General features: G+C 45.3%; 6 protein-coding genes and 1 pseudogene across 6 annotated transcripts in view; all 7 read right to left on the bottom strand.

The window, feature by feature from the left end:
- LOC137652970 (octapeptide-repeat protein T2-like) overlaps positions 1 to 3,538 on the bottom strand; it is a 37,012-nt gene extending 33,474 nt beyond the window's left edge. The window contains exon 1 of the mRNA XM_068386363.1: positions 3,201 to 3,538. Within this exon, the coding sequence (XP_068242464.1) occupies positions 3,201 to 3,538 (338 nt within the window). The remainder of the gene's footprint in view (positions 1 to 3,200) is intronic.
- A 62-nt stretch (positions 3,539 to 3,600) lies between these two features.
- LOC137652971 (octapeptide-repeat protein T2-like) lies at positions 3,601 to 3,930 on the bottom strand. Its single transcript, XM_068386364.1, has one exon. The coding sequence runs from the start codon at positions 3,928 to 3,930 to the stop codon at positions 3,601 to 3,603; it is 330 nt and encodes a 109-aa protein (XP_068242465.1).
- Positions 3,931 to 4,530: 600 nt separating this feature from the next.
- LOC137652972 (octapeptide-repeat protein T2-like) lies at positions 4,531 to 5,097 on the bottom strand. Its single transcript, XM_068386365.1, has one exon. The coding sequence runs from the start codon at positions 5,095 to 5,097 to the stop codon at positions 4,531 to 4,533; it is 567 nt and encodes a 188-aa protein (XP_068242466.1).
- A 1,224-nt stretch (positions 5,098 to 6,321) lies between these two features.
- LOC137652973 (ribosome-binding protein 1-like) lies at positions 6,322 to 13,861 on the bottom strand. The gene is made up of 4 exons (XM_068386366.1): positions 13,707 to 13,861; positions 12,741 to 12,839; positions 7,428 to 8,372; positions 6,322 to 7,044 (listed from the first exon to the last, which is right to left on the bottom strand). Exons 1-4 carry the CDS (start codon positions 13,859 to 13,861, stop codon positions 6,930 to 6,932), a joined length of 1,314 nt encoding a protein of 437 aa, XP_068242467.1. The 3' UTR covers positions 6,322 to 6,929.
- Positions 13,862 to 14,027: 166 nt separating this feature from the next.
- Positions 14,028 to 14,498, bottom strand: LOC137652974 (octapeptide-repeat protein T2-like). Its single transcript, XM_068386367.1, has one exon. The coding sequence runs from the start codon at positions 14,496 to 14,498 to the stop codon at positions 14,028 to 14,030; it is 471 nt and encodes a 156-aa protein (XP_068242468.1).
- A 569-nt stretch (positions 14,499 to 15,067) lies between these two features.
- On the bottom strand, positions 15,068 to 24,145 carry LOC137652975 (trichohyalin-like; annotated as a pseudogene).
- A 189-nt stretch (positions 24,146 to 24,334) lies between these two features.
- Positions 24,335 to 24,757, bottom strand: LOC137652977 (uncharacterized). Its single transcript, XM_068386368.1, has one exon. The coding sequence runs from the start codon at positions 24,755 to 24,757 to the stop codon at positions 24,335 to 24,337; it is 423 nt and encodes a 140-aa protein (XP_068242469.1).
- Positions 24,758 to 26,984: the final 2,227 nt, after the last annotated feature.

Genomic DNA, 26,984 nt, shown 5'->3' on the forward strand with positions numbered 1-26,984 from the left:
ATGTCACTTCTCAAGTTCTCGTATGTTGTGCACCTCTACTGTATTGGACTGGTTGCCAGATGTACGCTTTTTTCAACATTCTTTCGACTTACCACAAATATTCCTCTTCTCGGCCTCTTCATACAATCAACTAACTCCTAAGGTATTTTCTTTTGCATGCTCTTGGCTTTCGTGTAATTTAATATGTCCTTCTATTTATTTTGTTTTAATTTGGTTTTTTAATTCTCTTTCTTTACCCACTTTCCATATTTATTATAATTTTATCTTTTCCAATATTCATCAGTTTTGTTTTGTCTTTACTCCTCCTCTTATTCTTCTTTCTTCAGTTCTCCTTTCATTCCCATCTTGCTTTTCATATTTCCTCTCCTTCAATTCTCGTTATTTTTCCCTATTTCTCTTTCTTCTTCCTCCACTCCTCCTCCTCCTCCACCTGTTCCACCTCCGCTTTTATTATTTATTCCCCCATGTCTATTTCCCTATTCCCTTGTTCCTTCTCCATATCCCTTATGCGCTTCATTCATCCCTCTTCATCATACTTTTCATTTTTTTCATTCTTTTTCCCTTTTCATATTCTGTGCAATCCCCTTTATCCTTGTATTCTTTTTTCCAGTTTTTCGTATCCTTTTATTTTCCTTTTTTAATTTTCAGCTAATTACCTTTCCTTTTTTCGACCCCTCCTATCTCTGTATATATATATCTCTCTAATTATTTTTCTTCTTTCGTCCTCCTTTTACGTTCCTTCTTATCCACATTTCGTCTTTATTTCCTTCCTTTTCTTTTTCCTCCTCCATCTCTTTTCAATTTTGTTCCTCATACTCTGTTAATTCCATTATCCTCTTCTGCTTCATTCCTTCTGTCCTGTCATTCCTTCTAATTCTATCTCTATAATTTCTTTCCCATTCTCCTTTCACTATTTCTTCCTGTTTCCCCTCTTTCTTTTTTACAATTTTATCATCTTTCTTTTTCCTTCTTTTCATCACCTTCATCTTTTTTCCTTCCTTCTCCCTCTGTCATTTCTTTCTCGTTATTTCCCTATTCGTTTTGAATTGTTCTTTCTTAATTTTCCTTCTACATTTTCTCCTCATTTTTTCTTCCCAATTCCCCTTTCTTTGTCCCATTTATAGTTCCCTCTCTCCCTTTTTTTCTGATTTTTCTCTCTCCTCATTTCCTAACCTCTTCTCTACTTTCTACTTATTGTAATTCCTTTCCCTCTTCATTGACTACCTTACTGTGCTTTTTTTCCTCCCTTCACCATCCCTTATTCTTCATTTGTTATTTCCTCTTCTGCACCCCATTTTTTCTTTCTTTCTGTCTCCACCTTCATCCCTTTTTCCTTCCTTCCTTTCTCCTCCTCCCTCCCTTTCTCCTCCCTCCTCCATCTCTCCTCCCTTTCTCCTCCCCTTCTCTCTTTCTCCTTCCTTCCTTTCTCCTTCCTCCTCCCCTTTTCCTTTTGCCTTCACTTAACTTTTTCCTTTTACCTTTCACCTCCCTTTTTCCCTCATTTCTCCTTCCTCCCCTATTCTTCCTATCTTTTCCTCCTCCCTTTCCCCCTTCTCCATTTCTCCCTCCTCCTTTTTTCCGTTTACCTTCACTTAACTTTTTCCTTTTACCTTCCACCTCCTTTTTTCCCTCATTTCTCCTTCCTCCCCTTTTCTTCCTCCCTTTTCTTCCTCCCTTTCTCCTTCCTCATCCCATTTTCCTTTATCATTCCCCCTCCCATTTTTCCACCTCTTTTTTTCCCTCTTCCCTTTTTCCTTCCACCTATTTTCTTCCTCCCTTATTCTTTCCTCCCTTTTCTTCCTCCCTTTCTCCCCCTCCTCCATTTCTCCCTCCTCCCTTTCTACTTCCTCACTTTTCTTTTCTCCTTCCTCCTCCCTTTTTTGTTTCTCCTTCCTTCTTCCCTTTTCCTTCCTTTTTTCCCTCCTCTGTTTTCCCACGTCCTTTCGCCTTCCCCTTCCCAATTTCCCTCCTCCTTTTCTTCTGCCTCCCCTCTTTTCAATCCTTCTTTTTCTCCTCCCTTTTCCCTTCTCCGTTTCTTCTTCCTCCTCCCTTTCACTCCTATCTCCTTCCTCCCTCTTTCTCTTCTCTCTTTCTCCTTATTCTTCTCTTTTTCCCCTCTCTCTTTTTTCTTTCTTCTCCTTTTTCCCTCCACCTTTTTTCCCTCCTCATGTCTCATTCCTCCTCCCTTTGTCCCTTTTCCCCTTTTTCTTCCTCCTCCTTTTCCCTCCTCCTTACTCCTTCCTTCATCCTTTTTCCCTGCTCCCTTTTTCTATTCCTCCTCCTTTTTCCCTCCTCCTGGCTCCTTCCTCTTCCCTTTTTCCCTTCCCCCTTGCTCCTTCCTTCATCCTTTTTCCCTTCTCCCTTTCTCCTTCCTCGTCCCTTTTTCCCTTCTCTCTTTCTCCTTTCTCCTCCCTTCTCTCCCTCCTTTTGTCTTCTTCCTCTTCCTTTTTTCCCTTCTCCCTTTCTCCCTCCTTCTCCCTTTCCCCTCCCCCCCTTTTCCTTCCTTTCTCCATCCTTCTCCATTTTTCCCTTCTTCATTTCTTCTTCTTCTTACCTTTCACTCCTTTTTTCTCTCCTTCCTCCTTTTTCCATTCTCCCTTTCTTGTTCCTCCTCCCTTTCCCTCCTCCTGTCTCCTTCCTTCGTCTTTTGTCCCTTCTCCCTTTCTTCTTTCTCCTCCCTTTCCTTCCCCCTTTATCCTTCCTTCATCCTTTTCTCTTCTGCTTTTCTCCTCCCTTCTCCCGTTTTCCCTTCTCTCTTTCTCCTTTCTCCTCCCTTCTCTCTCCTTTTTCCATCATCCTGTCTCCTTCTTCCTCCCTTTTTTCCTTCTCTCTTTCTCCTTTCTCCTCCCTTCTCCCTCTTTTCTCTTTCTTCTTCCCTTTTTCACTTTTCCCTTTCTCCTTCCATCATCCTTTTTCCCTTCTCCCTTTCTCCTCCCTCTTTCCTTTCTACTTCCTCCTCCCTTTTTCCTTTTTCTCTCCTTTCTCCTCTCTTTTCCTTCCTTTTTTCCCTCCTCCTGTCTTCTTCCTCTTCCCCTTTTCCCTAATCCCCTTCTCCTTCCTTCTCCCTTTCTCCTTCTTCCTCCCTTTTCCCTCCTCCTTTTTCCATCCTTCTCCATTTCTTCTTCCTCATCCCTTTCATTCCTTTTTTCCCTTCTTCCTCCTTCATGCTTTTTCCCTTTTCCCTTTCTCTTTCTTCCTACCTTTCTCCTTCTCTCTTTCTCCTTCCTTCTCCATTTTCCTCCTCATTTTCCCTCCTACTGTGCCCTTCCTCTTCCCTTTTTCCTTCTCCCTTCCTTCTTCCTCCTCCCTTTCCCTCCTCCTTTCTCCTTCCTTCATCCTTTTTCCCTTCTCCCTTTCTCCTTCCTCCTCCGTTTTTCCCTTCTCTCTTTCTCCTTTCTCCTCCCTTCTCCTTCCCTTTTTCCCTCCTCTTATCATCTTCTTCTTCCTTTTTCCCCTTCTCACTTTCTCCTTCCTTCTCCTTTTCTCCTTCTTCCTCCCTATTCTCTCCCTTTTCCCTCCTTTCTCTATCCTTCTCCATTTTCCCCTTCTTCATTTCTTCTTCCTCTTACCTCTCACTCCTTTTTTTCCCTCTTTCCTCCTTCATCTTTTTTCCCTTCTCCCGTTCTCTTTCCTCCTACCCTTTTCCCTTCTCTCTTTCTCCTTCCTCCTCCATATTTCCTTCTCCTTTTTTCCCTCCCTGTCCACTTCCTCTTCTCTTCCCTTAATTGTTCCTCCTCCCTTTCCCTCCTCGTGTCCTGTCTCCTTCCTCCATCCTTTGTCCCTTCTCTTGTTCTTCTCGCTTTCTCCTTTCTCCCCCCTTTTCCCTCCTTCTTCCCTCTTCTTGTCTCCTTCCTCTTCCCTTTTTCCCTTCTCCCTTTCTCCTTCCTTATATTTTCTCCTTCTTCTTCCCTTTTCCCTCCTTTTTTCCATCCTTCTCCATTTCTTTTACCTCTTCCCTTTTTCCCTTCTCCCTTTCTCCTTCCTTATCCTTTTCTCTTCCTTCCTCCCTTTTCCCTCCTTTTTCCATCCTTCTCCATTTCTTTTTCCTCTTCCATTTCATTCCTTTTTTCCCTTCTTCCTCCTTCATGCTTTTTCCATTTTCCCTTTCTCTTTCTTCCTACCGTTTTTCCTCATTTTTCCCTCCTACTGTGCCATTTCTCTTCCCTTTTTCCCTTCTCCCTTCCTTCTTCCACCTCCCATTCCCCCCTCCTTTCTCCTTCCTTCATCCTTTTTCCCTTCTTCCTCCTCTCTTTCCCTCCTCCTTTCTCCTTCCTTCCTCCTTTCTCCTTCCTCCTTCCTTTGTCCTTTCTCCATTCCCCTTCTTCCTTCCTTCATCCTTCCTTCATCCTTTTTCCCTTCTCCCTTTCTCCTTCGTCCTCCTTTTTCCCTTCTCTCTTTCTCCTTCTCCTCCCTTCTCCTTCCTTTTTTCCCTCCTCTTGTCTCCTTTTCTCTTCCCCTTTCCCTTCTCCCCTTCTCCTTCCTTCTCCCTTTCTCCTTCTTCCTCCCTTTCCCCCCTCATTTCTCCTTCCATCATCCTTTTTCCCTTCTCCCTTTCTCCTTCCCCATCCCTTTATCCCTTCTCTCTTTCCCCTTTCTCCCCACTTCTCCTTCCTTTTCCCCCTTGTCGCCTTCCTCTTCCCTTTTCCCTTCTCCATCTTTCTCCCTTTTTCCCTTCTCTTTTTCCTTTTTCCTCCCTTTTCCCTCCGTTTTTCCCTCCTGTCTCCTTCCTCTTCCCCTTTTCCCTTCTTCCGTTCTCTTTCCTTCATTCTTTTTCCCTTCTCTCTTTCTTCTTTCTCCTCCATTTTCCTTTCTTTTTTCCCTCCTGTTTCCTTCCTCTTCCCTTTTTCCTTCTTCCTCCTCCCTTTCCCTCCTCCTTTCTCCTTCCTTGATCCCTTTTCCCTTCTCCCTTCCTTCTTCCTCCTCCCTTTCCCTCCTCCTTTCTCCTTCCTTCATCCTTTGTCCATTCTCCTTCCTCCTTACTTCATTCTTTTTCCCTTCTCCCTTTCTCCTTCGTCCTCCCTTTTTTCCTTCTTTCTTTCTCTTTCTCTTCCCTTCTCCTTCCTTTTTCCCTCCTTTTGTCTCATTTTCTCTTTCCATTTCCCTTCTCACTTTCTCCTTCCTCCTTCCTTTCCCTCCTTTCTCCTTCCATCATCCTTTTTACCTTCTCCCTTTCTCCTTCCTCCTCCCTTTTTCCCTTCTCTTTTTCCCCATTCTCATCTCTTTTCCTTCCTTTTTCCCTCTTCTTGTCTCCTTCCTCTTCCCTTTTCCCTTTTTTCTCCTTCTTTCTCCCTTTTCCTTTCTCTATTTCTCCTTCCTCCTACCTTTTTCCCTCTTGTGTCCTTCCTCTTCCCCTTCTCACTTCTTCCTTTCTTCTTCCTTTATCGTCTTTCCCTCCTCTCTTCTTTCTCCTCCTTTTTCCTTTCTTTTTTCCTTTCTCTTCTTTCTCCTCCCCTTTCCTTTCTTTTTTCCCTCCTGTCTCCTTCCTCTTCCCTTTCTCCCTTCTCTTTCTGTTTCTTTCTCCCTTACTCCTTCTTCCTTTTTCCCTCCTCCTTTCTCCTTCCTTCTCCCTTTTCCCTTTCTTTATTTCTTCTTCCTCTTCCCTTTCATTCCTTTTTTCCTCGTTCAGCCTTCATCCATTTTCCCTTCTCCCTTTCTCTATCCTCCTACGTTTTTCCCATCTCTCTCCTTCCTCCTTCCTTTTTCCCTTCCTCCTGTATCCTTACTCCTCCCCTTGTCCCTTATCCCTTTCTTCTTCCTCTTCCATTTCCTACCTCCTTTCTCCATCCTTTTTCCTTCTTCCTATCTTTTCCCTTCCCTTCCTCCTTTTTTCCAGCTCTTTTCTATTTTGTCATCCCTTTCCCTTCCCTTTCTACTTCTTCCTTCGTTTTCCTTCTATCTATCTCCTTCCTCCTCCTTTTTTCCCTTCTCCTATCTCCTTCCTCTTACCTTTATCCCTTCTCCCTTTCTTCTTCTTCCTCGTTAATCCTTCTCTTATCCTTTTTTGTTTCTCTCTCTCTCTCTCTCTCTCTCTCTCTCTCTCTCTCTCTCTCTCTCTCTCTCTCTCTCTCTCTCCTTCCTCCTCCCTTTTTCTCTTCACTTTTTCTCTTCACTTTTTGTCCTTCCTCCTCCCTTTTCTTCCTCCTTTTCCCCCCTTCTCTTGTCTTCTTCCTCTTACCTTTCACTCCTTTTTTCCCTCCATCTTTTTTCCCTTCTCCCTTTCTCTTTCCTCCTACCTTTTTCCCTTCTCTCTTTCTCCTTCCTCCTCCGTTTTTTCTCCTTTTTTCCCTCCTCCTGTCCCTCTCCTCTTCTCTTTTTCCCTTCCCCCTTTCTTGATCCTCCTCCCTTTCCCTCTTCCTGTATCCTTCCTTCATCCTTTGTCCCTTCTCCCTTTCTTCTTCCTCCTCCCTTTCCCTCCTCCTTTATCCTTCCTTCATCCCTTTCCCTTCTGCTTTTCTCCTTCCTTCTCCCCCTTTTCCTTTCTCTTTTTCTTCTTTCTCCTCCCACCTTTTTCCCTCCTCCTGTCTCCTTCCTCCTCCCTTTTTCCCTTCTCTCATTCAGCTTTCTCCTCCCTTCTCCCTTCTTTTTCCCTACTCCTGTCTCTTTCCTCTTCTCTTTTTCCATTTTACCTTTCTCCTTCCATCATCCTTATTTCCTTCTCTCTTTCTCCTTCCTCCTCCATTTATCCCTTTTCTCTCCTTTCTCCTCCCTTTTCCTTTCTTTTTTCCCTCATGCTTTCTCCTTCCTCTTCCCCCTTTCCCTTTTCCCTTTCTCCTTCCTTCTCCCTTTCTCGTTGTGCCTCCCTTTTCCCTTCTCCTTTTTTCATACTTCCCCATTTCTTCTTCCTCATCCCTTTCATTCCCTTTTTCCGTTCTTCCTCCTTCATGCTTTTTAAATTTTCCCTTTCACTTTCTTCCTACCTTTTCCTCTTCTCACTTTTTCCTTCCTCCTCCCTTTTCTTCCTCATTTTCCCTCCTACTGTGCCCTTCCTCTTCTCTTTTTTCCATCTCCCTTCCTTCATCCTCCTCCCTTTCCCTCTTCTCCTTCCTTCATCCTTTGTCCCTTCTCCCTTCCTTCTTCCTCCTCCCTTTCCCTTCTCCTTTCTCCTTCCTTCATACTTTGTCCATTCTCCTTTCCCCCTCCTTCATCCTTTTTCCTTTTTCCTTTTCTTCTTCCTCCTCCCCTTTTCCCTTCTCTCTTTCTCCTCCCTTATCCTTCCTATTTTTCCTTCCCCCTGGTCTTCTTCCCCCTCCTTTTTTACCTTCTCACTTTTTCCTTCCTTCTCCCTTTTTTCTTCTTCCCTTTCCCCTCCTTTCTCCATCCTTCTCCATTTTTCCCTTCTTCATTTCTTCTTCCTCTTACCTTTCACTCCTTTTTTCCCTCCATCCTCCTTCACCCTTTTTCCATTTCCCCGTTCTCTTTCTTCCTACCTTTTTCCCTTTTCTCTTTCTCCCTCCTCCTCCTTTTTCCCTTTTCTCTTTCGCCCTCCTCTTCCTTTTTCCCTCCCTGTTCCCTTCCTCTTCTCCTTTTCCCTTCTCCCTTTCTTGTTCCTCCTCCCTTTCCCTCCTTGTGTCCTGTCTCCTTCCTTCGTCCTTTGTCCCTTCTCCCTTTCTTCTTCCTCCTCCCCTTTTCCCTTCTCTCTTTCTCCTTTCTCCTCCCTTCTTCCTCCTTTTTCCCTCCTCTTGTCTCCTTCCTCGTCCCTTTTCCCTTCCTCCTTTCTCCTTTCTCCTCCTTTTTCCCTCCTCTTGTCTCCCTCCTCTTCCCTTTTTCCCTCCTCTTGTCTCCCTCCTCTTCCCTTTTTCCCTCCTCTTGTCTCCCTCCTCTTCCCTTTTTCCCTCCTCTTGTCTCCCTCCTCTTCCCTTTTTCCCTCCTCTTGTCTCCCTCCTCTTCCCTTTTTCCCTCTTCTTGTCTCCCTGCTCTTCCCTTTTTCCCTCCTCTTGTCTCCCTCTTCTTCCCTTTTTCCCTCTTCTTGTCTCCCTGCTCTTCCCTTTTTCCCTCTTCTTGTCTCCCTCCTCTTCCCTTTTTCCCTCCTCTTGTCTCCCTCCTCTTCCCTTTTTCCCTCCTCTTGTCTCCCTCCTCTTCCCTTTTTCCCTCTTCTTGTCTCCCTGCTCTTCCCTTTTTCCCTCCTCTTGTCTCCCTCTTCTTCCCTTTTTCCCTCTTCTTGTCTCCCTGCTCTTCCCTTTTTCCCTCCTCTTGTCTCCCTCCTCTTCCCTTTTTCCCTCTTCTTGTCTCCCTGCTCTTCCCTTTTTCCCTCCTCTTGTCTCCCTCCTCTTCCCTTTTTCCCCTCTCCCTTTCTCCTTCCTTCTCCTTTTCGCCTTCTTTTTCCCCTTTCCCTCCTCCTTTTTCCATCCTTCTCCATTTCTTCTTCCTCTTCCCTTTCATTCCTTTTTTCCCTTATTGCTCTTTCATGCTTTTTCCCTTTTCCCTTTCTCTTTCTTCCTACATTTTTCCCGTCTCTCTTTCTCCTTCCTCCCTTTTCCTCCTCATTTTTCCCTCCTACTGTGCCCTTTCTCTTCTCTCCTCTTGTCTCCTTTTCTCTTCACTTTTCCCTTCTCCCCTTCTCCTTCCTTCTCCCTTTCTCCTTCCTTCTCTCTTTCTCCTTCTTCCCCCCTTTCCCCCCTCCTTTCCCTTCCATCATCCTTTTTCCCTTTTCCCCTTCTCCTTCCTCATGCCTTTATTCCTTATCTCTTTCCCCTTTCTCCCCCCTTCTCCTTCCTTTTCCCCCTTGTCGCCTTCCTCTTCCCTTTTCCCTCCTCCTTCTTTCTCCCTTTTTCCCTTCTCTTTTTCCTTTCTCCTCACTTTTCCCTCCTTTTTTCCTCCTGTCTCCTTCCTCTTCCCCTTTTTCCTTCTTCCTTTCTTTTTCCTTCATTCTTTTTCCCTTCTCTCTTTCTTCTTTCTCCTCCATTTTCCTTTCTTTTTTCCCTCCTGTTTCCTTCCTCTTCCCTTTTTCCTTTCTCCCTTCCTTCTTCCACCTCCCATTCCTTCCTCCTTTCTCTTTCCCTCATCCTTTATCCCTTCTTCCTCCTCTCTTTCCCTCCTCCTTTCTCCTTTCTTTGTCCTTTTTCTATTCCTCTTCTTTCTTCCTTCCTTCATCCTTTTCCCCTTTTCCCTTTCTCCTTCGTCCTCCCTTTTCCCTCCTCGTGTCCTATCTCCTTCCTTCATCCTTTGTCCCTTCTCCCTTTCTTCTTCCTCCTCCTCTTTTCCCTTCTCTCTTTCTCCTTTCTCCTCCTTTTTCCCTCCTCCTGTCTCCTTCCTCCTCCCTTTATCCCTAATTTCTTTCTCCTTTCTCCTCCCTTTTCCCTCCTTTTTCCCTCCTCTTGTCTCCCTCCTCTTTCCTTTTTCCCCTCTCCCTTTCTCCTTCCTTCTCCTTTTCGCCTTCTTCATCCCTTTTCCCTCCTCCTTTTCCATCCTTCTCCATTTCTTCTTCCTCTTCCCTTTCATTCCTTTTTTCCCTTGTTCCTCCTTCATGCTTTTTCCCTTTTCCCTTTCTCTCTGTTCCTACCTTTTTCCCTTCTCTTTCTCCTTCTTCCTCACTTTTCCTCCTCATTTTTCCCTACTACTGTGCCCTTTCTCTTCCCTTTTCCCTTCTCCCTTCCTTCTTCCACCTCCCATTCCTTCCTCCTTTCTCCTTCCTTCATCCTTTGTCCCTTCTTCCTCCTCTCTTTCCCTCCTCCTTTCTCCTTTCGTTGTCCTTTTTCCATTCCCCTTCTTCCTTCCTTCCTTCATCTTTTTTCCCTTCTCTCTTTCTCCTTCTCCTAGCTTCTCCTTCCTTTTTTCCCTCCTTTTCTCTTACCCTTTTCCCATCTCCCCTTCTCCTTCCTTCTCCCTTTCTCCTTCCTTCTCCCTTTCTCCTTCTTCCTCCCTTTCCCCCCTCTTTTCTCCTTCCATCATCATTTTTCCTTTCTCCATTTCTCCTTTTTCCTCCCTTTTTTCCCTTTTCTTTTTCCTTTCTCCTCCCTTTTTTCCCTTTTCTTTTTCCTTTCTCCTCCCTTTTCACTACTGTCTCCTTCCTCTTCCCCTTTTCCCTTCTTCCTTTCTTTTTCTTTCATTCTTTTTCCCTTCTCTCTTTCTTCTTTCTCCTCCATTTTCCTTTCTTTTTTCCCTCCTGTTTCCTTCCTCTTCCCTTTTTCCTTTCTCCCTTCCTTCTTCTTCCTCCCTTTCCCTCCTCCTTTCTCCTTCCTTCATCCCTTTTCCCTTCTCCCTTCCTTCTTCCTCCTCCCTTTCCATCCTCCTTTCTCCTTCCTTCATTCTTTGTCCATTCTCCTTCCTCCTTCCTACATTCCTTTTCCCTTCTCCCTTTCTCCTTCGTCCACCATTTTTTCCCTCTTTTTTTCTTTATCCTCCCTTCTCCTTCCTTTTTCCCCCCTCTTGTTTCATTTTCTCTTCCCTTTTCCCTTCTCACTTTCTCCTTCCTTCTTCCTTTCTGTCTTCTTCCTTCCTTTCCCTCCTCCTCTCTCCTTCCATCATCCTTTTTCCCTTCTCCCTTTCTCCTTCCTCCTCCCTTTTTCCCTTTTCTCTTTCCCTATTATCATCCCTTCTCCTTCTTTTTTTCCCTCTTCTTGTCTCCTTCTTTTCCCTTTTCCCTCCTTTCTCCTTCTTTCTCCCTTTTCCTCTCTCTATTTCTCCCCTCTCCCTTTTTCCCTACTTTTTCCCTCCTGTGTCCTTCCTCTTCCCCTTTTCACTTCTTCCTTTCTTCTTCCTTTATCCTCTTTCCATTCTCTCTTCTTTCTCCTCCTTTTTCCTTTCTTTTTCCCCTTTCTCTTCTTTCTCCTCAATTTTCCTTTCTTTTTTCCCTCCTGTCTCCTTCCTCTTCCTTTTTCCCTTCTTTTTTTGCTTCCTTCTCCCTTACTCCTTCTTCTTCCTTTTTCCTTCCCCCTTTCTCCTTCCTTCTCCCTTTTCCCTTTCTTCATTTCTTCTTCCTCTTCCCTTTCATTCCTTTTTCCCTCGTTCAGCCTTCATCCATTTTCCCTTCTCCCTTTCTCTCTCCTCCTACCGTTTTCCCTTCTCTCTCCTTCCTCCTCCCCATTTCCCTTCCTCCTGTCTCCTTACTCCTCCCCTTGTCCCTTCTCCCTTTCTTCTTCCTCTTCTATTTCCTACCTCCTTTCTCCATCTTTTGTCCTTCTTCCTATCTTTTCCCTTTTCTTACTTCTTTTTTTCCGCTCTTTTCTATTTTGTCATCTCTTTGCCTCCCCCTTTCTACTTCCTCCTTCGTTTTCCTTCTATCTTTCTCCTTCCTCCTCCCTTTTTCCTCCTCCTTTTTCCCTTCTCCTATCTCCTTCTTCTTACCTTTATCCCTTCTCCCTTTCTTCTTCCTCCTTGTTACTCCTTCTCTCATCCTTTTTTGCACCTCCTCCTCGTTCTCTCCTTCCTCCTCCCTTTATCTCTTCACTCTTTCTCCTTCCTCCCTTTTCCTCCTTTTTTTTTCTTCTCTTGTCTCCTTCCTCCCTTTGTCCCTTCTCCCTTTTTTCATCCTCCTCCCCTTCCTCCTCATTTCTCCCTTTTCTTTCCTCCTCCCTTTTTCCATTCTCTTTTTCTCCTTCCTCCTCCCTTTCCCCTCTATATTTCTTCCACCTCGATTTCAGTCCTTTCTCCTTCATCCTTTTTTCTTCTCCCTTTCTCCTTCCTCCCTTTCATTCCGTTATCCCTTCCTCCTTCCTTCTCCGTCTTTCCATTCTGTTTTTTCCTTGCTCCTTCCTTTTCCCTCCTCCTTTTTTCCTCCTCCTTTCCCTTTCCTCTTTCCTTTATCTTTCCTCCTCCTTTTCCCTCATTTCTGCTTCCTCCTCCCTTTCAATCATTATATTCTTCCTCCTTTTGCCTTCATCCTTTCCCTTCCCCCTTTCTCCTGCCTCCTTCCTCCATTTTTCCCTTCTCTCTTTCTCCTTTCTTCTAACTTCTTCCTTTTTTCCATCCTCTTGTCTTCTTCCTTTTCCTTTCTTACCTTCTCCCTTTCCCCTCCTTTCTCCATCCTTCTCCATTTTTCCCTTCTTCATTTCTTTTTCCTCTTACCTTTCACTCCTTTTTTCCCTCCTTCCTCCTTCTTCCTTTTTCCCTTCTCCCTTTCTCTTTCCTCCTACCTTTTTCCCTTCTCTCTTTCTCCTTCCTCCTCCGTTTTTTCTCCTTTTTCCCTCTTCCTGTCCCTTTCCTCTTCTCTTTTTCCTTTCTCCCTTTCTTGTTCCTCCTCCGTTTCCCTCCTCCTATTTCCTTCCTTCATCCTTTGTTCCTTCTCCCTTTCTTCTTCCTCCTCCCTTTCTTCTTCCTCCTCCCTTTCCCTCCTCCTTTATCCTTCCTTCATCCTTTTCCCTTCTGCTTTTCTCCTTTCTTCTCCTTTTTTCCTTTCTCTTTTTCTTCTTTCTCCTCCCTCCTTTTCCCTCCTCCTATCTCCTTCCTCCTCTCTTTTTCCCTTCTCTCTTTCACCTTTTTCCTCCCTTCTGCCTCCTTTTTCCCTCCTGTCTCTTTCTTCTTCCCTTTTTCCTTTTCCATTTCTCCTTCCATCATCCTTTTCCCCTCCTCCTGTCTCCCTCCTCTTCCCCTTTTCTCTTCTCCCTTTTTCCTTCCTTTTCCCTTTCTCGTTCTGTCTCCCTTTTCTCTCATCCTTTTTCCATCCTTCTCCATTTCTTCTTCCTCATCCCTTTCATTCCCTTTTCCCCTTCTTCCTCCATCATTCTTTTTCCTTTTTTTCTTCCTACATTTTCCCCTTCTCGCTTTCTCTTCCTCCTCCCTTTTTTCCTCATTTTCCCTCCTACTGTTCCCTTCCACTTCCCTTTTTCCCTTCTCCCTTCCTTCTTCCTCCTCCCTTTCCCTCCACCTTCCTCCTCCCTTCATCCTTTGTCCCTTCTCCCTTCCTTCTTCCTCATCCCTTTCCCTTCTCCTTTCTCCCTCCTTCATCCTTTTTTCCCTTCTCCCTTTCTCCTTCCTCCTCCCTTTTTCCCTTCTCTCTTTCTCATTTCTCATACCTTCTCCTTTCTTTTTTCCTTTTCTCTTGTGTTCTTCCTCTTCCTTTTTCCCTTCTCACTTTCTCCTTCCTTCTTCCTTTCTCCTTCTTCCTCGCTTTTCCCTCCTTTCTCCATCCTTCTCCATTTATTCCTTCTTCATTTTTTCTTCCTCTTACCTTTCACTTCTTTTCTCCCTCCTTCATCCTTTTTCCCTTTTCCCGTTCTCTTTTCTCCTACCTTTTTCCCTTCTCTCTTTCTCCTTCCTCCTCCCTATTTCCTTCTTTTTTTCCCTCCCTGTCCCTTTCCTCTTGTATTTTTCCCTTCTCTTTTTCTTGTATCTCCTCCCTTTCCCTCGTGTCCTGTCTCCATCCTTCATCCTTAGTCCCTTCTCCCTTTCTTCTTCCTCCTCCCATTTTCCCTTCTCTCTTTCTCCTTTCTCTTCCCTTCTCCCTCCTTTTTCCCTGCCCCTGTTTTCTTCCTCGTCCGTTTTTCCCTTCTTTCTTTCTCCTTTCTCCTCCCTTTTTCCCTCCTCTTGTCTCCTTCCTCTTCCCTTTTTCCCCTCTCCCTTTCTCCTTCCTTCTCCTTTTCGCCTTCTTCCTCCCTTTTCCTTCCTCCTTTTTCCATCCCTCTCAATTTCTTCTTCCTCTTCCCTTTCATTCCTTTTTCCCTCCTTCTTCCTTCATGCTTTTTCCCTTTTCCCTTTCTCTTTCTTCCTACCTTTTTCCCTTCTCTCTTTCTTCTTCCTCCTCCCTTTTCCTCCTCATTTTCCCCTCCTACTGTGCCCTTTCTCTTCCCTTTTCCCTTCTCCCTTCCTTCTTCCACCTCCCATTCCTTTCTCCTTCCTTCATACTTTGTCCCTTCTTCCTCTTCTCTTTCCCTCCTCCTTTCTCCTTCCTTTGTCCTATTTCCATTCCCCTTCTTCCTTCCTTCATCCTTTTCCCCTTCTCCCTTTCTCCTTCGTGCTCCCTTTTCCCTTCTCTCTTTCTCCTTCTCCTCCCTTTTTTCCCTCCTCTTGTCTTCTTTTCTCTTCCCTTTTCCCTTCTCCTTCCTTTTCCCTTTCTCCTTCTTCCTCCCTTTCCCTCCTCCTTTCTCCTTCCATCATCCCTTTTCCCTTCTCCCTTTCTCCTTCCTCCTCCCTTTATCACTTCTCTCTTTTCCGTTTCTCCTCCCTTCTCCTTCCTTGTTTCTCCTTGTCGCCTTCCTCTTCCCTTTTCCCTCCTTTCTCTTTCTTTCTCCCTTTTTCCTTTCTCCATTTCTCCTTCCTCCTCCCTTTTTCCATTCTCTTTTTCCTTTCTCCTCTATGTTCCCTCCTTTTTCCCTCTTGTCTCCTTCGTCTTCCCTTTTTCCCTTCTTCTTTTCTCTTTCCTTCAATTTTTCTCCCTTCTCTCTTTCTTCTTTCTCCTCCATTTTTCTTTCTTTTTTCCTCCTGTCTCCTTCCTCTTCCCTTTTTCCTTTCTCCCTTCCTTCTTCTTCATCCCTTTCCCTCCTCCTTTCTCCTTCCTCCATCCTTTTTCCCTTCTCCCTTCCTTCTTCCCCCTCCCTTTCCCTCCTCCTTTCTCCTTCCTTCATCCTTTGTCCATTCTCCTTCCTCCTTCCTTCATCCTTTTTCCCTTCTCCCTTTCTCCTTCGTCCTCCCTTTTTTCCTTCTCTCTTTCTCCTCCCTTCTCCTTCCTTTTTCCCTCCTCTTGTCTCATTTTCTCTTCCCTTTTCACTTCTCACTTTCTCCTTCCTTCTTCCTTTCTGTCTTCTTCCTCCCTTTCCCACCTCCTTTCTCCTTCAATCATCCTTTCTCCCTTCTTCCTTTCTCCTTCCTCTTTCCTCCTTCCTTTTTCCCTTCTCTCTTTCCCCTTTCTTCTCCCTTCTCCTTCCTTTTCCCCCTTGTTGCCTTCCTCTTCCCTTTTCTCTCCTTTCTCGTTCTTTCTCCTTTTCCTTTCTCTATTTCTCCTTCCTTCTCCCTTTTCAGCTCCTTTTTCCCTCCTGTCTCCTTCCTCTTCCCCTTTTCACTTCTTCCTTTCTTCTTCCTTTATCCAATTTCCCTTCTCTCTTCTTTCTCCTCCCTTTTCCTTTCGTTTTTCCTTTCGTTTTTCCTTCTCTTTTCTTTCTTCTCGCTTTTCCTTTTTTCCCTCCTGTCTCCTTCCTCTTCCCTTTTTCCCTTCTCTTTCTGCTTCCTTCTCCCTTACTCCTTCTTCTTTCTTTTTCCCTCCTCCTTTCTCCTTCCTTCTCCGTTTTCCCTTCTTCATTTCTTCTTCCTCTTTCCTTTCACTCCTTTTTCCCTCGTTCCGCCTTCATCCATTTTCCCTTCTTCCTTTCTCTCTCCTCCTACCTTTTTCCCTTCTCACTCCTTCCTCCTCCCCTTTTCCCTTCTCTCTCCTTCCTCCTCCCCATTTCCCTTCCTCCTGTCTCCTTACTCCTCCCCTTATCCCTTCTCCCTTCCTTCTTCCTCTTCATTTCCTACCTCCTTTTTCCATCCTTTTTCCTTTTTCCTATCTTTTCCCTTCCCTTCCTTCTTTTTTCCAGCTCTTTTCTCCTTTTTCATCCCTTTCCCTCCCTCTTTCTACTTCCTCCTTCGTTTTCCTTCTATCTTCCTCCTTCCTCCTCCCTTTTTCCTCCTCTTTTTTTCCCTTCTCCCATCTCCTTCCTCTTACCTTTATCCCTTCTCCCTTCTTCTTCCTCCTCGTTATTCCTTCTCTCATCCTTCTTTGCTTCTCCCTCTCTCCATCCTCCTCCCTCTCTCCTTCCTCCTCCCTTTTTCTCTTCGCTCTTTCTCCTTCCTCCTCCCTTTTCTTCCTCCTTTTTTCCCTTCTCATGTCTCCTTCCTCCCTTTGTCCCTTCTCCCTTTCTTCTTCTTCCTCCCGTTCCTCCTCGTTTCTCCCTTTTCCTTCCTCTTCCCTTTTTCCATTCTCTCTTTCTCATTCCTCCTCCCTTTCCCCTCTATATTTCTTCCACCTCGATGTCAGTCCTTTCTCCTTCATCCTTTTTCCCTTCTCCTTTTCTCCTTGCTCACCCTCTTTCCCTTAACCCTTCCTCCTTCCTTCTCTGTCTTTCCATTCTCGTTTTTCCTTGGTCCTTCCTTTTCCCTCCTCCTTTTTCCCTCCTCCTTTCCCTTTCCTCTTCCCTTTATCTTTCCACCTCCTTTTCCCTCTTTTCTGCTTCCTCCTCCTTTTCAATCTTCATTTTTTCCTTGCTCCTTTTGCCTTCATCCTTTTCCCTTCGCCCTTTCTCCCTTCTCCTCCCTCCTCCCTTTTCCCTCCCCCCTTTTCCCTCCTGTCTCCTTCCTCATCCCTTAGTCCCTTTTACCTTTCTTCTTCTTCTTCCCTTTCCCCCTTCTTTCTCCTTCCTTCATCCTTTTTGCAGTCTCCCTTTCTCCTTTCTTCCTTTTTCCCTTCTCTCTTTCTCCTTTCTCCTGACTATTTCCTCCTCGTTTCCCCTCCTCCTGTATCCCTCCTCTTTCCATTTCCCTTCCCTCTTTCTTCTTCTTTCTTCCTTTCCCTCCTCCTTTCTCCTTCCTTCATCCTTTTTCCTTTCTTTCTTTCTTCTTCCTCTTCCCTTTCCCTCTTCCTTTTTCCCTCCTCCTTTCTCCTTCCTCCTCCCTTTGTGCCTCCTCCATTTCTTCTTCCTCCTCCCTTTCCCCCTCCTTTCTCCTTCCTTCATCCTTTTCCCCTTCTCCCTTTCTCCTTCCTCCTCCCATTTCCCATTCTCTCCTCCTTTCTCCTCAATTTTCCCTCCTTTTCCCCCCTCATCCTGTCTCCTTCTTTCTTTTTTCCCTTCCCCTTTCTTATTCTTCCTTCCTTTCCCTCCTCCTTTCTCCTTCCTTCAACCTTTTTCCCTTCTCCTTGTTTCCTTCCTCGTCCATTTTTACCTTCTATTCCTCCTTTCTACTCCATTTCCCTCCTTTTTTCCCTCCTTCTGTCTCCCTCTTCCCCTTTTCCGTTTTCTCGTTCTCCTTTCTCCTGCCTTTTCCCTCCTCCTGTCCCCTTCCTCTTCCCCTTTTCTCTTCTCCGTTTATTCGTCCTTCTCCTTTTCCCTCCTTTCTCCTTCCGTCTTCCTTTCTCCCTTCTCCCTTTCTTCTTCATCCTAACTTTTTCCCTTATCTCATTTTTCTTTCTCCTCCCTTTTCCCTCCTCCTTTTCCCCTCTTCCTTTCTGCCTCCTCTTCACTTTTTCCCTTCCTTTTGTCTCCTTTCTCCTCCCTTTTCCCTCCTTTCTCTTTCCTCTTCCCTTGCTCTTTCCTCCTCCCTTTTCCCTCCTTTCTCTTTCCTCTTCCCTTGCTCTTTCCTCTTCCCTTGCTCTTTCCTCCTCCCTTTTCCCTCCTCCTTTCTGCTTCTTCCTTCCATTTCCCTTCACCATTTCTTCTTCCTCTAATTTCCTCTTACCTTTCACTCATTTTTTTCCTTCTACCTTTCTCCTTCCCCCTCCTTTTTCCTTCCTGTCTCCTTCCTCCCCCTTTGTCGCTTCTTCCTCTTCTCTTTCCCTTTCTTTCTCCTTCCTTCATCCTTTTTCTCTTCTCCCTTTTTCCTCCTCCTTCCTTTGTCCCTTCTCCTTTTCTTCTTCCTCCTCCCTTTCCCTTCTCCTCCCTTTCCCTCCTCCTTTCTCCTTCCTTCACCCTTTTCCCCTTCTCCCTTTCTCCTTCCTCCTTCTTTTGTCACTTTTCCCTTTCTCCTTCCTCCTCCCTTTGTCCCTTCTCCCTTTCATTTTCCTCCTCCCTTTCCCTCCTTTCTTATTCCTTCATCCTTTTCTCCTCCTTCCTCCTCCCTTTTTCTTCTCTTTTTCTCCTTTCTCTTCCATTTTCCCTCATTTTTCCATCCTCCTGTCTCTTCCCTTTTCCCTCTTCCATTTTTCTTTCTTCCCTTTCTCATCCCTTCTATTTTCCTTTCTTTTCCCCCCTCTTCCCTTTCTACTTCCTCTTCCCTTTTCCCTTCCCTTTCGTATTCCTCCTTTTCCCTACTCCTTTTTCCCTCCTTTTCTCCTTCTTCCTCCCTTTTCCCTCATTCCTCCTTCATCCTTTTACCCTTCTCCCTTTCTCTCTCTCCTACTTTTTCCTCCTCCCTTTTTGTTTCTTCCCTTTCTCCTTCCTCCCTTTTTGTTTCTTCCCTTTCCCCTTCCTCCCTTTTTTGCTTCCTTCTCCCTCCTCTTTCCCTTCCTCCTTCCTCCTCCCTACTACTTTTCCCTCCTCCTCTTCTCCTTCCTCCTCCCTTTCTACTTTTTTCTCTCTTTTCGCTCGTCCTTTCTTCTTCCCTTTTCCCTCCTTCCTTTTATTCTTCCTCCTCCCTTTCACTCCTTTTTCCCTCCTTCATCTTTTTTCCCTTCTCTTTTCTCCTTCCTCCCCTGCCTCCTCGTTTCTCCCTTTTCATTCCTCCTCCCTTTTCCCTTTCTCTCTCCTTCCTCTTCCCTTTTTCCTCCTCCTTTTTCCTTTTTTTCTGCCTCCTTCCTCCTCCCTTTGTACCTTCTCTCTTTCTTCTTCCTATTGCCCTTTCCTCGTTTCTCCTGCCCTAATACTTTTTCCCTTCTCCCCTTCTCCTGCCTCTTCCCTTTGTCCCTTCTCCCTTTCTTCTTCCACCTCCTTTTCCCTCCTTCTTTCTCCTTCCTTCATCCATTTTCCTTCCTCCTTACCGCCTTCCACTTCCCATTTTCTTTCCCTCCTCTCCCCTTCCTCGCTTTTTCCTTTCTTCTTCCTCCTCTCTTTTCCTTTTTTCCTTTCTCCTTCCTCCCCCCTTTTTCCTCTTTTCTATTTATTCCTCCCCTTTTTGTTTCCTCCTTACATTCGCTCCTTTTCCCTCCTCTCTCCCCTTTCTCCTCCATTTTCCCGTCTCCCTTTCTTCTTCCTCTTTCCTTCCCTCCTCCATTTTTCTTTTCTTCTCCCTCCTCTCTTTTCCCTTTGTCCTTCCTCCACCCTTTTTCCTTTCTCTTCCCATCTCTCTTTTCCCTTTGCCCTTCCTCCTCTCTTTTCCCTTTCTCCTTCCTCTTCCCTTTTCCCTCTTATCTTCTATCTTGCCCTCCATTTTTCATCCCCCTTTCTTCTTCCTCCTTCCATTCCTTCTTTTTCTCCTTTCTTTTGCCTCCTCCATTTCTCCTTCCTCCTCCTTTTCTCTCTTCCTTTCCTCTTCTTCCTCTCATTTGACCGTTCTCCATTCCTCCTTCCTCCCTTTTTCCCTTCTCTCTTTTTCCTTCCTTCTCCCTTTTCCCTCCTTTTTTCCATTCTCCTGTCTCCTTCCTCCTCCTTTTGTCCTTTCTCCTCCTTTTGTCCATTCTCCCTTTCTTCTTCCACCTCCCTTTTACTCCTCCTTTCTCCTTCATCCTTATTCCCTTCACGTTTCTCCTCCCTCCTCCGTTTTCCCTTCACTCTTTCTCCTTCCTCCTCCCTTTCCCTCATTTTTTTTTTTGGTTCCTGTCTCCTTCCTCCTCCTTTTTTCCCGTCTCTCTCTTTTCTTTCTCCCTTTCTTCTTCTTTCTCCTCCCTTTCTTCTTCTTTCTCCCTTTTCCCTCCTCCTTTCTCCTTCCTTCTCCCGTTCTCCTTTCTCCAATCTCTCTCCCCCTTTCTCCTTCTTCCTCCCTTTGTTCCTTCTCCCTTTCTGCTTCCTCTTTCATATTCCTTCTCCCTTCTCCTTCCTTCATTCTTTCTCCATTCTCCCTTGGTCCTTCTTCCTCCTTTTTTCCTTTCTCTCTTTCTTCTTCCTCCTCCCTTTCCTTCATCCTTACTCCTTTCTTCATCCTTCCCCCTTCCTTCTCCTTTCCTCCCTTTCTCCTTTCTTTATCCTTCTTCCTTCCTCCTTCCTTCTCCTTTCTCCTCGCTCTCTTCCCTTTCACCTTCTCCTTCCTTTTCCCTCTTTTCTATTTTGTCCTCCCTTTTCCCTCTTCCCTTCTTCCTCCTTCCTATTCCCTCCTCCTTTGTCTTTCCCCTCCCTTTATCCTTCTTCCTGCTTTTCTTCTTTCTCCTCCCTTTTTCCTTTCCCTTTCTTCTTCTTCCTTGCTGTCACTCCTTTATCCTTCCTCAATTTTTTCTTCCTCCCTTTCTCCTTCCTTCTCCCTTCCTCATTCCTTCTCCCTTTCTCCCTCCTCATTTTCTCTTCCTCTTTCATTTTTCCTTCCTCCCTTTGTCCCTCCCCCTCCCTTTCTCCTTCCTCCTCTTGTTCTTCTTCCTCCTCCATTTCTCCTTTCTCCTGTTCCCTTCCGCCTCCCTTTGTCCGTTCTCTCTTTTTGCTTCCTCCTCCGTTTCCCTCCTCCTTTCTCCTTCCTTCATCTTTTTCCCTTCTCCCTGTTTCCTTCCTCCTCCCTTTTCCCTTCTCCCTTTCTTCTTCCTCCTCCATTTCCTTCCTCCTTTCTCCTCCCTTCATCTTTTTTCCTTCCTCCTTCCTCCTCCTTTTCTCCCTTTTTCCTTTCTCCTCCCTCTCTTCCCTTTCTCTTTCCTCCTCCCTTATTCTTTTCTCCCTCCTCCTCTCTTTACCCTTTCTCCTTCCTCCTCCCTTTTCCCTCCTTGTTTCTATTTTGACCTCCTTTTTCCCCTCTCCCTTTCACCTTCCTCCTCCCTTATTCTTATCTCCTTCCTCCTCTCTTCTCCCTTTCTCCTTCCTCTTCCCTTTTCCCTCTTCTTTTCTATTATGTCCTCCCTTTTCCTCTTCTTTTCTATTATGTCCTCCCTTTTCCCTCTCTCTTTGTTCATCCTCCATCCTTTCCCCACCTCTTTTCTATTTTGTCCTCCCTTTTCCCTCTACCTCTCTTCTTTCTCCTTCCCTTTTCCCTCCTTCTTTTTCTTTCCTCCTTCTCTCCTCCCTCCTGATTTTTTCCATTCTCCTTCCTTTTCTCTTCTCCCTTTCTCCTTCCTCCTTCCTTCTTCTTTTTCCCTTCTCTCTTTCTCCTTCCTCCTTCCTTCTCTCTTTCTCCTTCCTCCTTCCTTCTCCCTCCTCCTTTCTCCTTCCTCCTCCCTTTTCCCTCCGTTCTCCTTCCTCCTCTCTTTTCCCCATCTCCATTTCTTCTTTCCCTCTTTTACTTTTTCTTTCTCCTCCCTTTCTCATTCCTTTTTCCCTCCTCCCCCCTCTCTCCTTCCTCCTCTTTTTCTTCTCCTTCCTCCCTTTCCTTCCTCCTCCCTTTCCTTCCTCCTTTCTCCTTCCTCCTTCCTTCATCATTTTTCCTTCATCCTTTCCTCCTCCTTTCCTTCCTTTTTCCTTTCTCCTCCCTCTCTTCCCTTTCTCCTTCCTCCTCCCTTATTCTTTTCTCCCTCCTCCTATTTTATCTTTCTCCTTCCTCCTCCCTTTTCACTCATCTTCTCTATTTTGACCTCCCCTTTTCCCTCTCCCATTCTCCTTCCTTCTCCCTTATTTTTTTCTCCTTCCTCCTCTCTTTTCCCTTTCTCCTTCCTCTTCCCTTTTCCCTCTTTTTTTCTATTATGTCATCCCTTTTCCCTCTCCCTTTGTTCATCCTCCTTCCTTTCCCCTCATCTTTTCTATTTTGTCCTCCCTTTTCCTTCTACCTTTCTTCTTTCTCCTTCCTTTTTCCCTCCTCCTTTGTCTTTCCTCCTTTTCTCCTCCCTCCTTATTTTCTCCATTCTCCTCCCTTTTACCCTTCTCCCTTTCTACTTCCTCCCTCCTTCCTTTTCCCTTCTCTCTTTCTTCTTCCTCCTTCCTTTTCCCTCCTCCTTTCTCCTTCCTCCTCCCTTTTCCCTCCATTCTCCTTCCTCCTCTTGTTTTCCCTTCTCCATTTCTTCTTCCTCTCTTTTACTCCTTCTTTTTCCTTCCTAAATTTTCCCCCCTTTCTCCTTCCTTTTCCCTTTCTCCTTACTTCTCCCTTTCTCATGCCTTCTCCCTTTCTCCTTCCTTCTCCCTTTCTCATTCATTCTCCCTTTTCCTTCCTTTCATTTTCCCTCGTCCCTTTCTCCTTTTTCTCTCCTCCTCACTCTGTCCTTCCTCCTCCCTTTTCCATTTTCCCCTTTTTTTCCTCCTTCCTTTTCCCTCCTTTGTCTTTACTTCTTTTCTCCTTCCTCTTGATTTTCTCTATTCTCCTCCATTTTCCCCTTCTCTCTTTCTCCTTCCTCCTTCCTTTTCCCCTTTCTTTTTCTCCTTCATCCTTCTTTTTTCCCTCCTCCTTTCTCCTTCCTCTTCCCTTTTTCCCTTCTCCCTTTGTTATTCTTCCTCTCTTTCACTCCTCCTATCTTCTTCCTCCCTTTCTCCTTCCTTCTCCCTCTCTCCTTCCTCTTTCATTTTCCCCTCCTCTCTCTCTCCTTTTTCCCTCCTCCTCCCTCTCTCCTTCTTCCTCTTGTTCTTCTTCCTCCTACCTTCCTCCTTCCTTTTCCCTCCTCCTGTCTCCTTCCTCCTTCCTTTGTCCCTTCTCACTTTCTGCTTCCTCCTCCATTTCCCTTCTTCCTCCTACTTTCATCTTTTTTCCCTTTTCCCCTTCTCTCTTTTTCCCTTCTCCATTTCTTCTTCCCCCATCCTTTCCTTCCTGTTCCCTTTCCTTCCTCCTTTCTCATTCCTTCATCCCTTTTTCCTTTCTCCTCCCTCTCTTCCTTTTCTCCTTCTTCCTCCCTTATTTTTTTCTCCTTCCACTTCTCTTTTCCCTTTATCCTTCCTCTTCCCTTTTCCCTCTTCTTTTCTATTATGTCCTCCCTTTTCCCTCTCCCTTTGTTCATCCTCCTTCCTTTCCCCTTCTCTTTTCTATTTTATCCGCCCTTTTCCCTCTACCTTTCTTCTTTCTTCTTCCCTCTTCCCTCCTCCTTTGACTTTCCTCCTTTTCTCCTACCTCTTGATTTTCTCCATACTCACCCTTTTCCCCTTCTCCCTTTCTCCTTCCTCCTTCCTTCTCTCTTTCTCCTTCCTCCTTCCTTTTCCCTCCTCCTTTCTCCTTCCCCCTCCCCTTTCCCTCCATTCTCCTTGCTCCTCTCTTTTTTCCATCTCCATTCCTTCTTCTTCCTCTCTTTTACTCGTCCTTTTTCCTTCCTCAATTTTTTCTTCCCCCCTTTCTCCTTCCTTTTTCCTTTCTCCTTACTTCTCCCTTTCTCCTTCCTTCTCCCTTTCTCATTCCTTCCCCCTTTCTCCTTCCTTACTCCTCCTTTTCTCCTTCCTCTTTCATTTCCCCTCTTCTTTTCTCCTTATTCCTGATTTTCTCCATTCTCCTCCGTTTTCCCCTTCTCTCTTTCTCCTTCCTCCTTCTTTTTCCCTTCTCTTTTTCTCCTTCCTCCTTCTTTTTCCCTTCTCTCTTTCTCCTTCCTCCTTCTTTTCCCCTTCTCTCTTTCTCCTTCCTCCTTTTTTTTCCCTTCTCTCTTTCTCCTTCCTCTTTTTTTCCCTCCTCCTTTCTCCTTCTTCCTAATTTTTCCCTCCTTTCTCCTTCCTCCCTTTTTCCCTTCTCCCTTCCTTCTTCTTCCTTTCTTTCACTCCTCCTTTTTTCTTCCTCGCTTTCTCCCTCCTTCTCCCTTTCTCTTTCTCCCTTCCTCCTTTCTTTCTCCTTCCTTCTCCCTTTCTCTTTCTCCATTCCTCCTTCCTTCTCCCTTTCTACATTCCTCCTTTTTTTTCTCCTTCCTCCTCCTTTTCTCCTTCCTCTTTCATTTTCCCCTCCTCTTACTCCTTTTTCCCTCCTCCTCCCTCTCTCCTTCTTCCTCTTGTTCTTCTTCCTCCTACCTTCCTCCTTCCCTTTCCCTCCTCCTGTCTCCTTCCTCCTCCCTTTGTCCCTTCTCACTTTCTGCTTCTTCCTCCTTCTTTCATCTTTTTTTCCCTTTTCCTCTTCTCTCTTTTTCCCTTCTCCCTTTCTTCTTCCTCCATTCTTTCCCTCCTCTTCCCTTTCCTTCCTCCTTCCTTCATCCTTTATCCTTCATCCCTTTTTCCTTTCTCTTCCCTCTCTTTCCTTTCTCCTTCCTCCTCTCTTTTCCTTTTCTCCTTCCTCCTCTCTTTTCCTTTTCTCCATCCTCTTCCCTTTTCCCTCTTCTTTTTTATTATGTCCTCCCTTTTCCCTCTCCCTTTGTTCATCCTCCTTCCTTTCCCCTTTTCTTTTCTATTTTATCCGCCCTTTTCCCTCTACCTTTCTTCTTTCTTCTTCCCTCTTCCCTCCTCCTTTGACTTTCCTCCTTTTCTCCTACCTCTTGATTTTCTCCATTCTCCTCCCTTTTCCCCTTCTCCCTTTCACCTTCCTCCTTCCTTCTCTCTTTCTCCTTCCGCCTTCCTTTTCCCTCCTTCTTTCTCCTTCCTCCTCCCTTTTCCCTCCATTCTCCTTGCTCCTCTCTTTTTTCCATCTCCATTTCTTCTTCTTCCTCTTTTACTCCTCCGTTTTTCTTCCTCAATTTTTTCTTCCCCCCTTTCTCCTTCCTTTTTCCTTTCTCCTTACTTCTCCCTTTCTCCTTCCTTCTCCCTTTCTCATTCCTTCCCCCTTTCTCCTTCCTTACTCCTCCTTTTCTCCTTCCTCTTTCATTTCCCCTCTTCTTTTCTCCTTATTCCTGATTTTCTCCATTCTCCTCCGTTTTCCCCTTCTCTCTTTCTCCTTCCTCCTTCTTTTTCCCTTCTCTCTTTCTCCTTCCTCCTTCTTTTCCCCTTCTCTCTTTCTCCTTCCTCCTTCTTTTTCCCTTCTCTCTTTCTCCTTCCTCTTTTTTTCCCTCCTCCTTTCTCCTTCTTCCTAATTTTTCCCTCCTTTCTCCTTCCTCCCTTTTTCCCTTCTCCCTTCCTTCTTCTTCCTTTCTTTCACTCCTCCTTTTTTCTTCCTCGCTTTCTCCCTCCTTCTCCCTTTCTCTTTCTCCCTTCCTCCTTTCTTTCTCCTTCCTTCTCCCTTTCTCTTTCTCCATTCCTCCTTCCTTCTCCCTTTCTACATTCCTCCTTTTTTTTTCTCCTTCCTCCTCCTTTTCTCCTTCCTCTTTCATTTTCCCCTCCTCTTACTCCTTTTTCCCTCCTCCTCCCTCTCTCCTTCTTCCTCTTGTTCTTCTTCCTCCTACCTTCCTCCTTCCCTTTCCCTCCTCCTGTCTCCTTCCTCCTCCCTTTGTCCCTTCTCACTTTCTGCTTCTTCCTCCTTCTTTCATCTTTTTTTCCCTTTTCCTCTTCTCTCTTTTTCCCTTCTCCCTTTCTTCTTCCTCCATTCTTTCCCTCCTCTTCCCTTTCCTTCCTCCTTCCTTCATCCTTTATCCTTCATCCCTTTTTCCTTTCTCTTCCCTCTCTTTCCTTTCTCCTTCCTCCTCTCTTTTCCTTTTCTCCTTCCTCCTCTCTTTTCCTTTTCTCCATCCTCTTCCCTTTTCCCTCTTCTTTTCTATTATGTCCTCCCTTTTCCCTCTCCCTTTGTTCATCCTCCTTCCTTTCCCCTTTTCTTTTCTATTTTATCCACCCTTTTCCCTCTACCTTTCTTCTTTCTTCTTCCCTCTTCCCTCCTCCTTTGACTTTCCTCCTTTTCTCCTACCTCTTGATTTTCTCCATTCTCCTCCCTTTTCCCCTTCTCCCTTTCACCTTCCTCCTTCCTTCTCTCTTTCTCCTTCCGCCTTCCTTTTCCCTCCTTCTTTCTCCTTCCTCCTCCCTTTTCCCTCCATTCTCCTTGCTCCTCTCTTTTTTCCATCTCCATTTCTTCTTCTTCCTCTTTTACTCCTCCGTTTTTCTTCCTCAATTTTTTCTTCCCCCCTTTCTCCTTCCTTTTTCCTTTCTCCTTACTTCTCCCTTTCTCCTTCCTTCTCCCTTTCTCATTCCTTCCCCCTTTCTCCTTCCTTACTCCTCCTTTTCTCCTTCCTCTTTCATTTCCCCTCTTCTTTTCTCCTTATTCCTGATTTTCTCCATTCTCCTCCGTTTTCCCCTTCTCTCTTTCTCCTTCCTCCTTCTTTTTCCCTTCTCTCTTTCTCCTTCCTCCTTCTTTTCCCCTTCTCTCTTTCTCCTTCCTCCTTCTTTTTCCCTTCTCTCTTTCTCCTTCCTCTTTTTTTCCCTCCTCCTTTCTCCTTCTTCCTAATTTTTCCCTCCTTTCTCCTTCCTCCCTTTTTCCCTTCTCCCTTCCTTCTTCTTCCTTTCTTTCACTCCTCCTTTTTTCTTCCTCGCTTTCTCCCTCCTTCTCCCTTTCTCTTTCTCCCTTCCTCCTTTCTTTCTCCTTCCTTCTCCCTTTCTCTTTCTCCATTCCTCCTTCCTTCTCCCTTTCTACATTCCTCCTTTTTTTTTCTCCTTCCTCCTCCTTTTCTCCTTCCTCCTCCTTTTCTCCTTCCTCCTCCTTTTCTCCTTCCTCCTCCTTTTCTCCTTCCTCTTTCATTTTCCCCTCCTCTTACTCCTTTTTCCCTCCTCCTCCCTCTCTCCTTCTTCCTCTTGTTCTTCTTCCTCCTACCTTCCTCCTTCCCTTTCCCTCCTCCTGTCTCCTTCCTCCTCCCTTTGTCCCTTCTCACTTTCTGCTTCTTCCTCCTTCTTTCATCTTTTTTTCCCTTTTCCTCTTCTCTCTTTTTCCCTTCTCCCTTTCTTCTTCCTCCATTCTTTCCCTCCTCTTCCCTTTCCTTCCTCCTTCCTTCATCCTTTATCCTTCATCCCTTTTTCCTTTCTCTTCCCTCTCTTTCCTTTCTCCTTCCTCCTCTCTTTTCCTTTTCTCCTTCCTCCTCTCTTTTCCTTTTCTCCATCCTCTTCCCTTTTCCCTCTTCTTTTTTATTATGTCCTCCCTTTTCCCTCTCCCTTTGTTCATCCTCCTTCCTTTCCCCTTTTCTTTTCTATTTTATCCGCCCTTTTCCCTCTACCTTTCTTCTTTCTTCTTCCCTCTTCCCTCCTCCTTTGACTTTCCTCCTTTTCTCCTACCTCTTGATTTTCTCCATTCTCCTCCCTTTTCCCCTTCTCCCTTTCACCTTCCTCCTTCCTTCTCTCTTTCTCCTTCCGCCTTCCTTTTCCCTCCTTCTTTCTCCTTCCTCCTCCCTTTTCCCTCCATTTTCCTTGCTCCTCTCTTTTTTCCATCTCCATTTCTTCTTCTTCCTCTTTTACTCCTCCGTTTTTCTTCCTCAATTTTTTCTTCCCCCCTTTCTCCTTCCTTTTTCCTTTCTCCTTACTTCTCCCTTTCTCCTTCCTTCTCCCTTTCTCATTCCTTCCCCCTTTCTCCTTCCTTACTCCTCCTTTTCTCCTTCCTCTTTCATTTCCCCTCTTCTTTTCTCC

The sequence above is a fragment of the Palaemon carinicauda genome, chromosome 14, assembly GCF_036898095.1.
Source record: "Palaemon carinicauda isolate YSFRI2023 chromosome 14, ASM3689809v2, whole genome shotgun sequence".
In the NCBI taxonomy this organism is placed as follows: domain Eukaryota; kingdom Metazoa; phylum Arthropoda; class Malacostraca; order Decapoda; family Palaemonidae; genus Palaemon; species Palaemon carinicauda.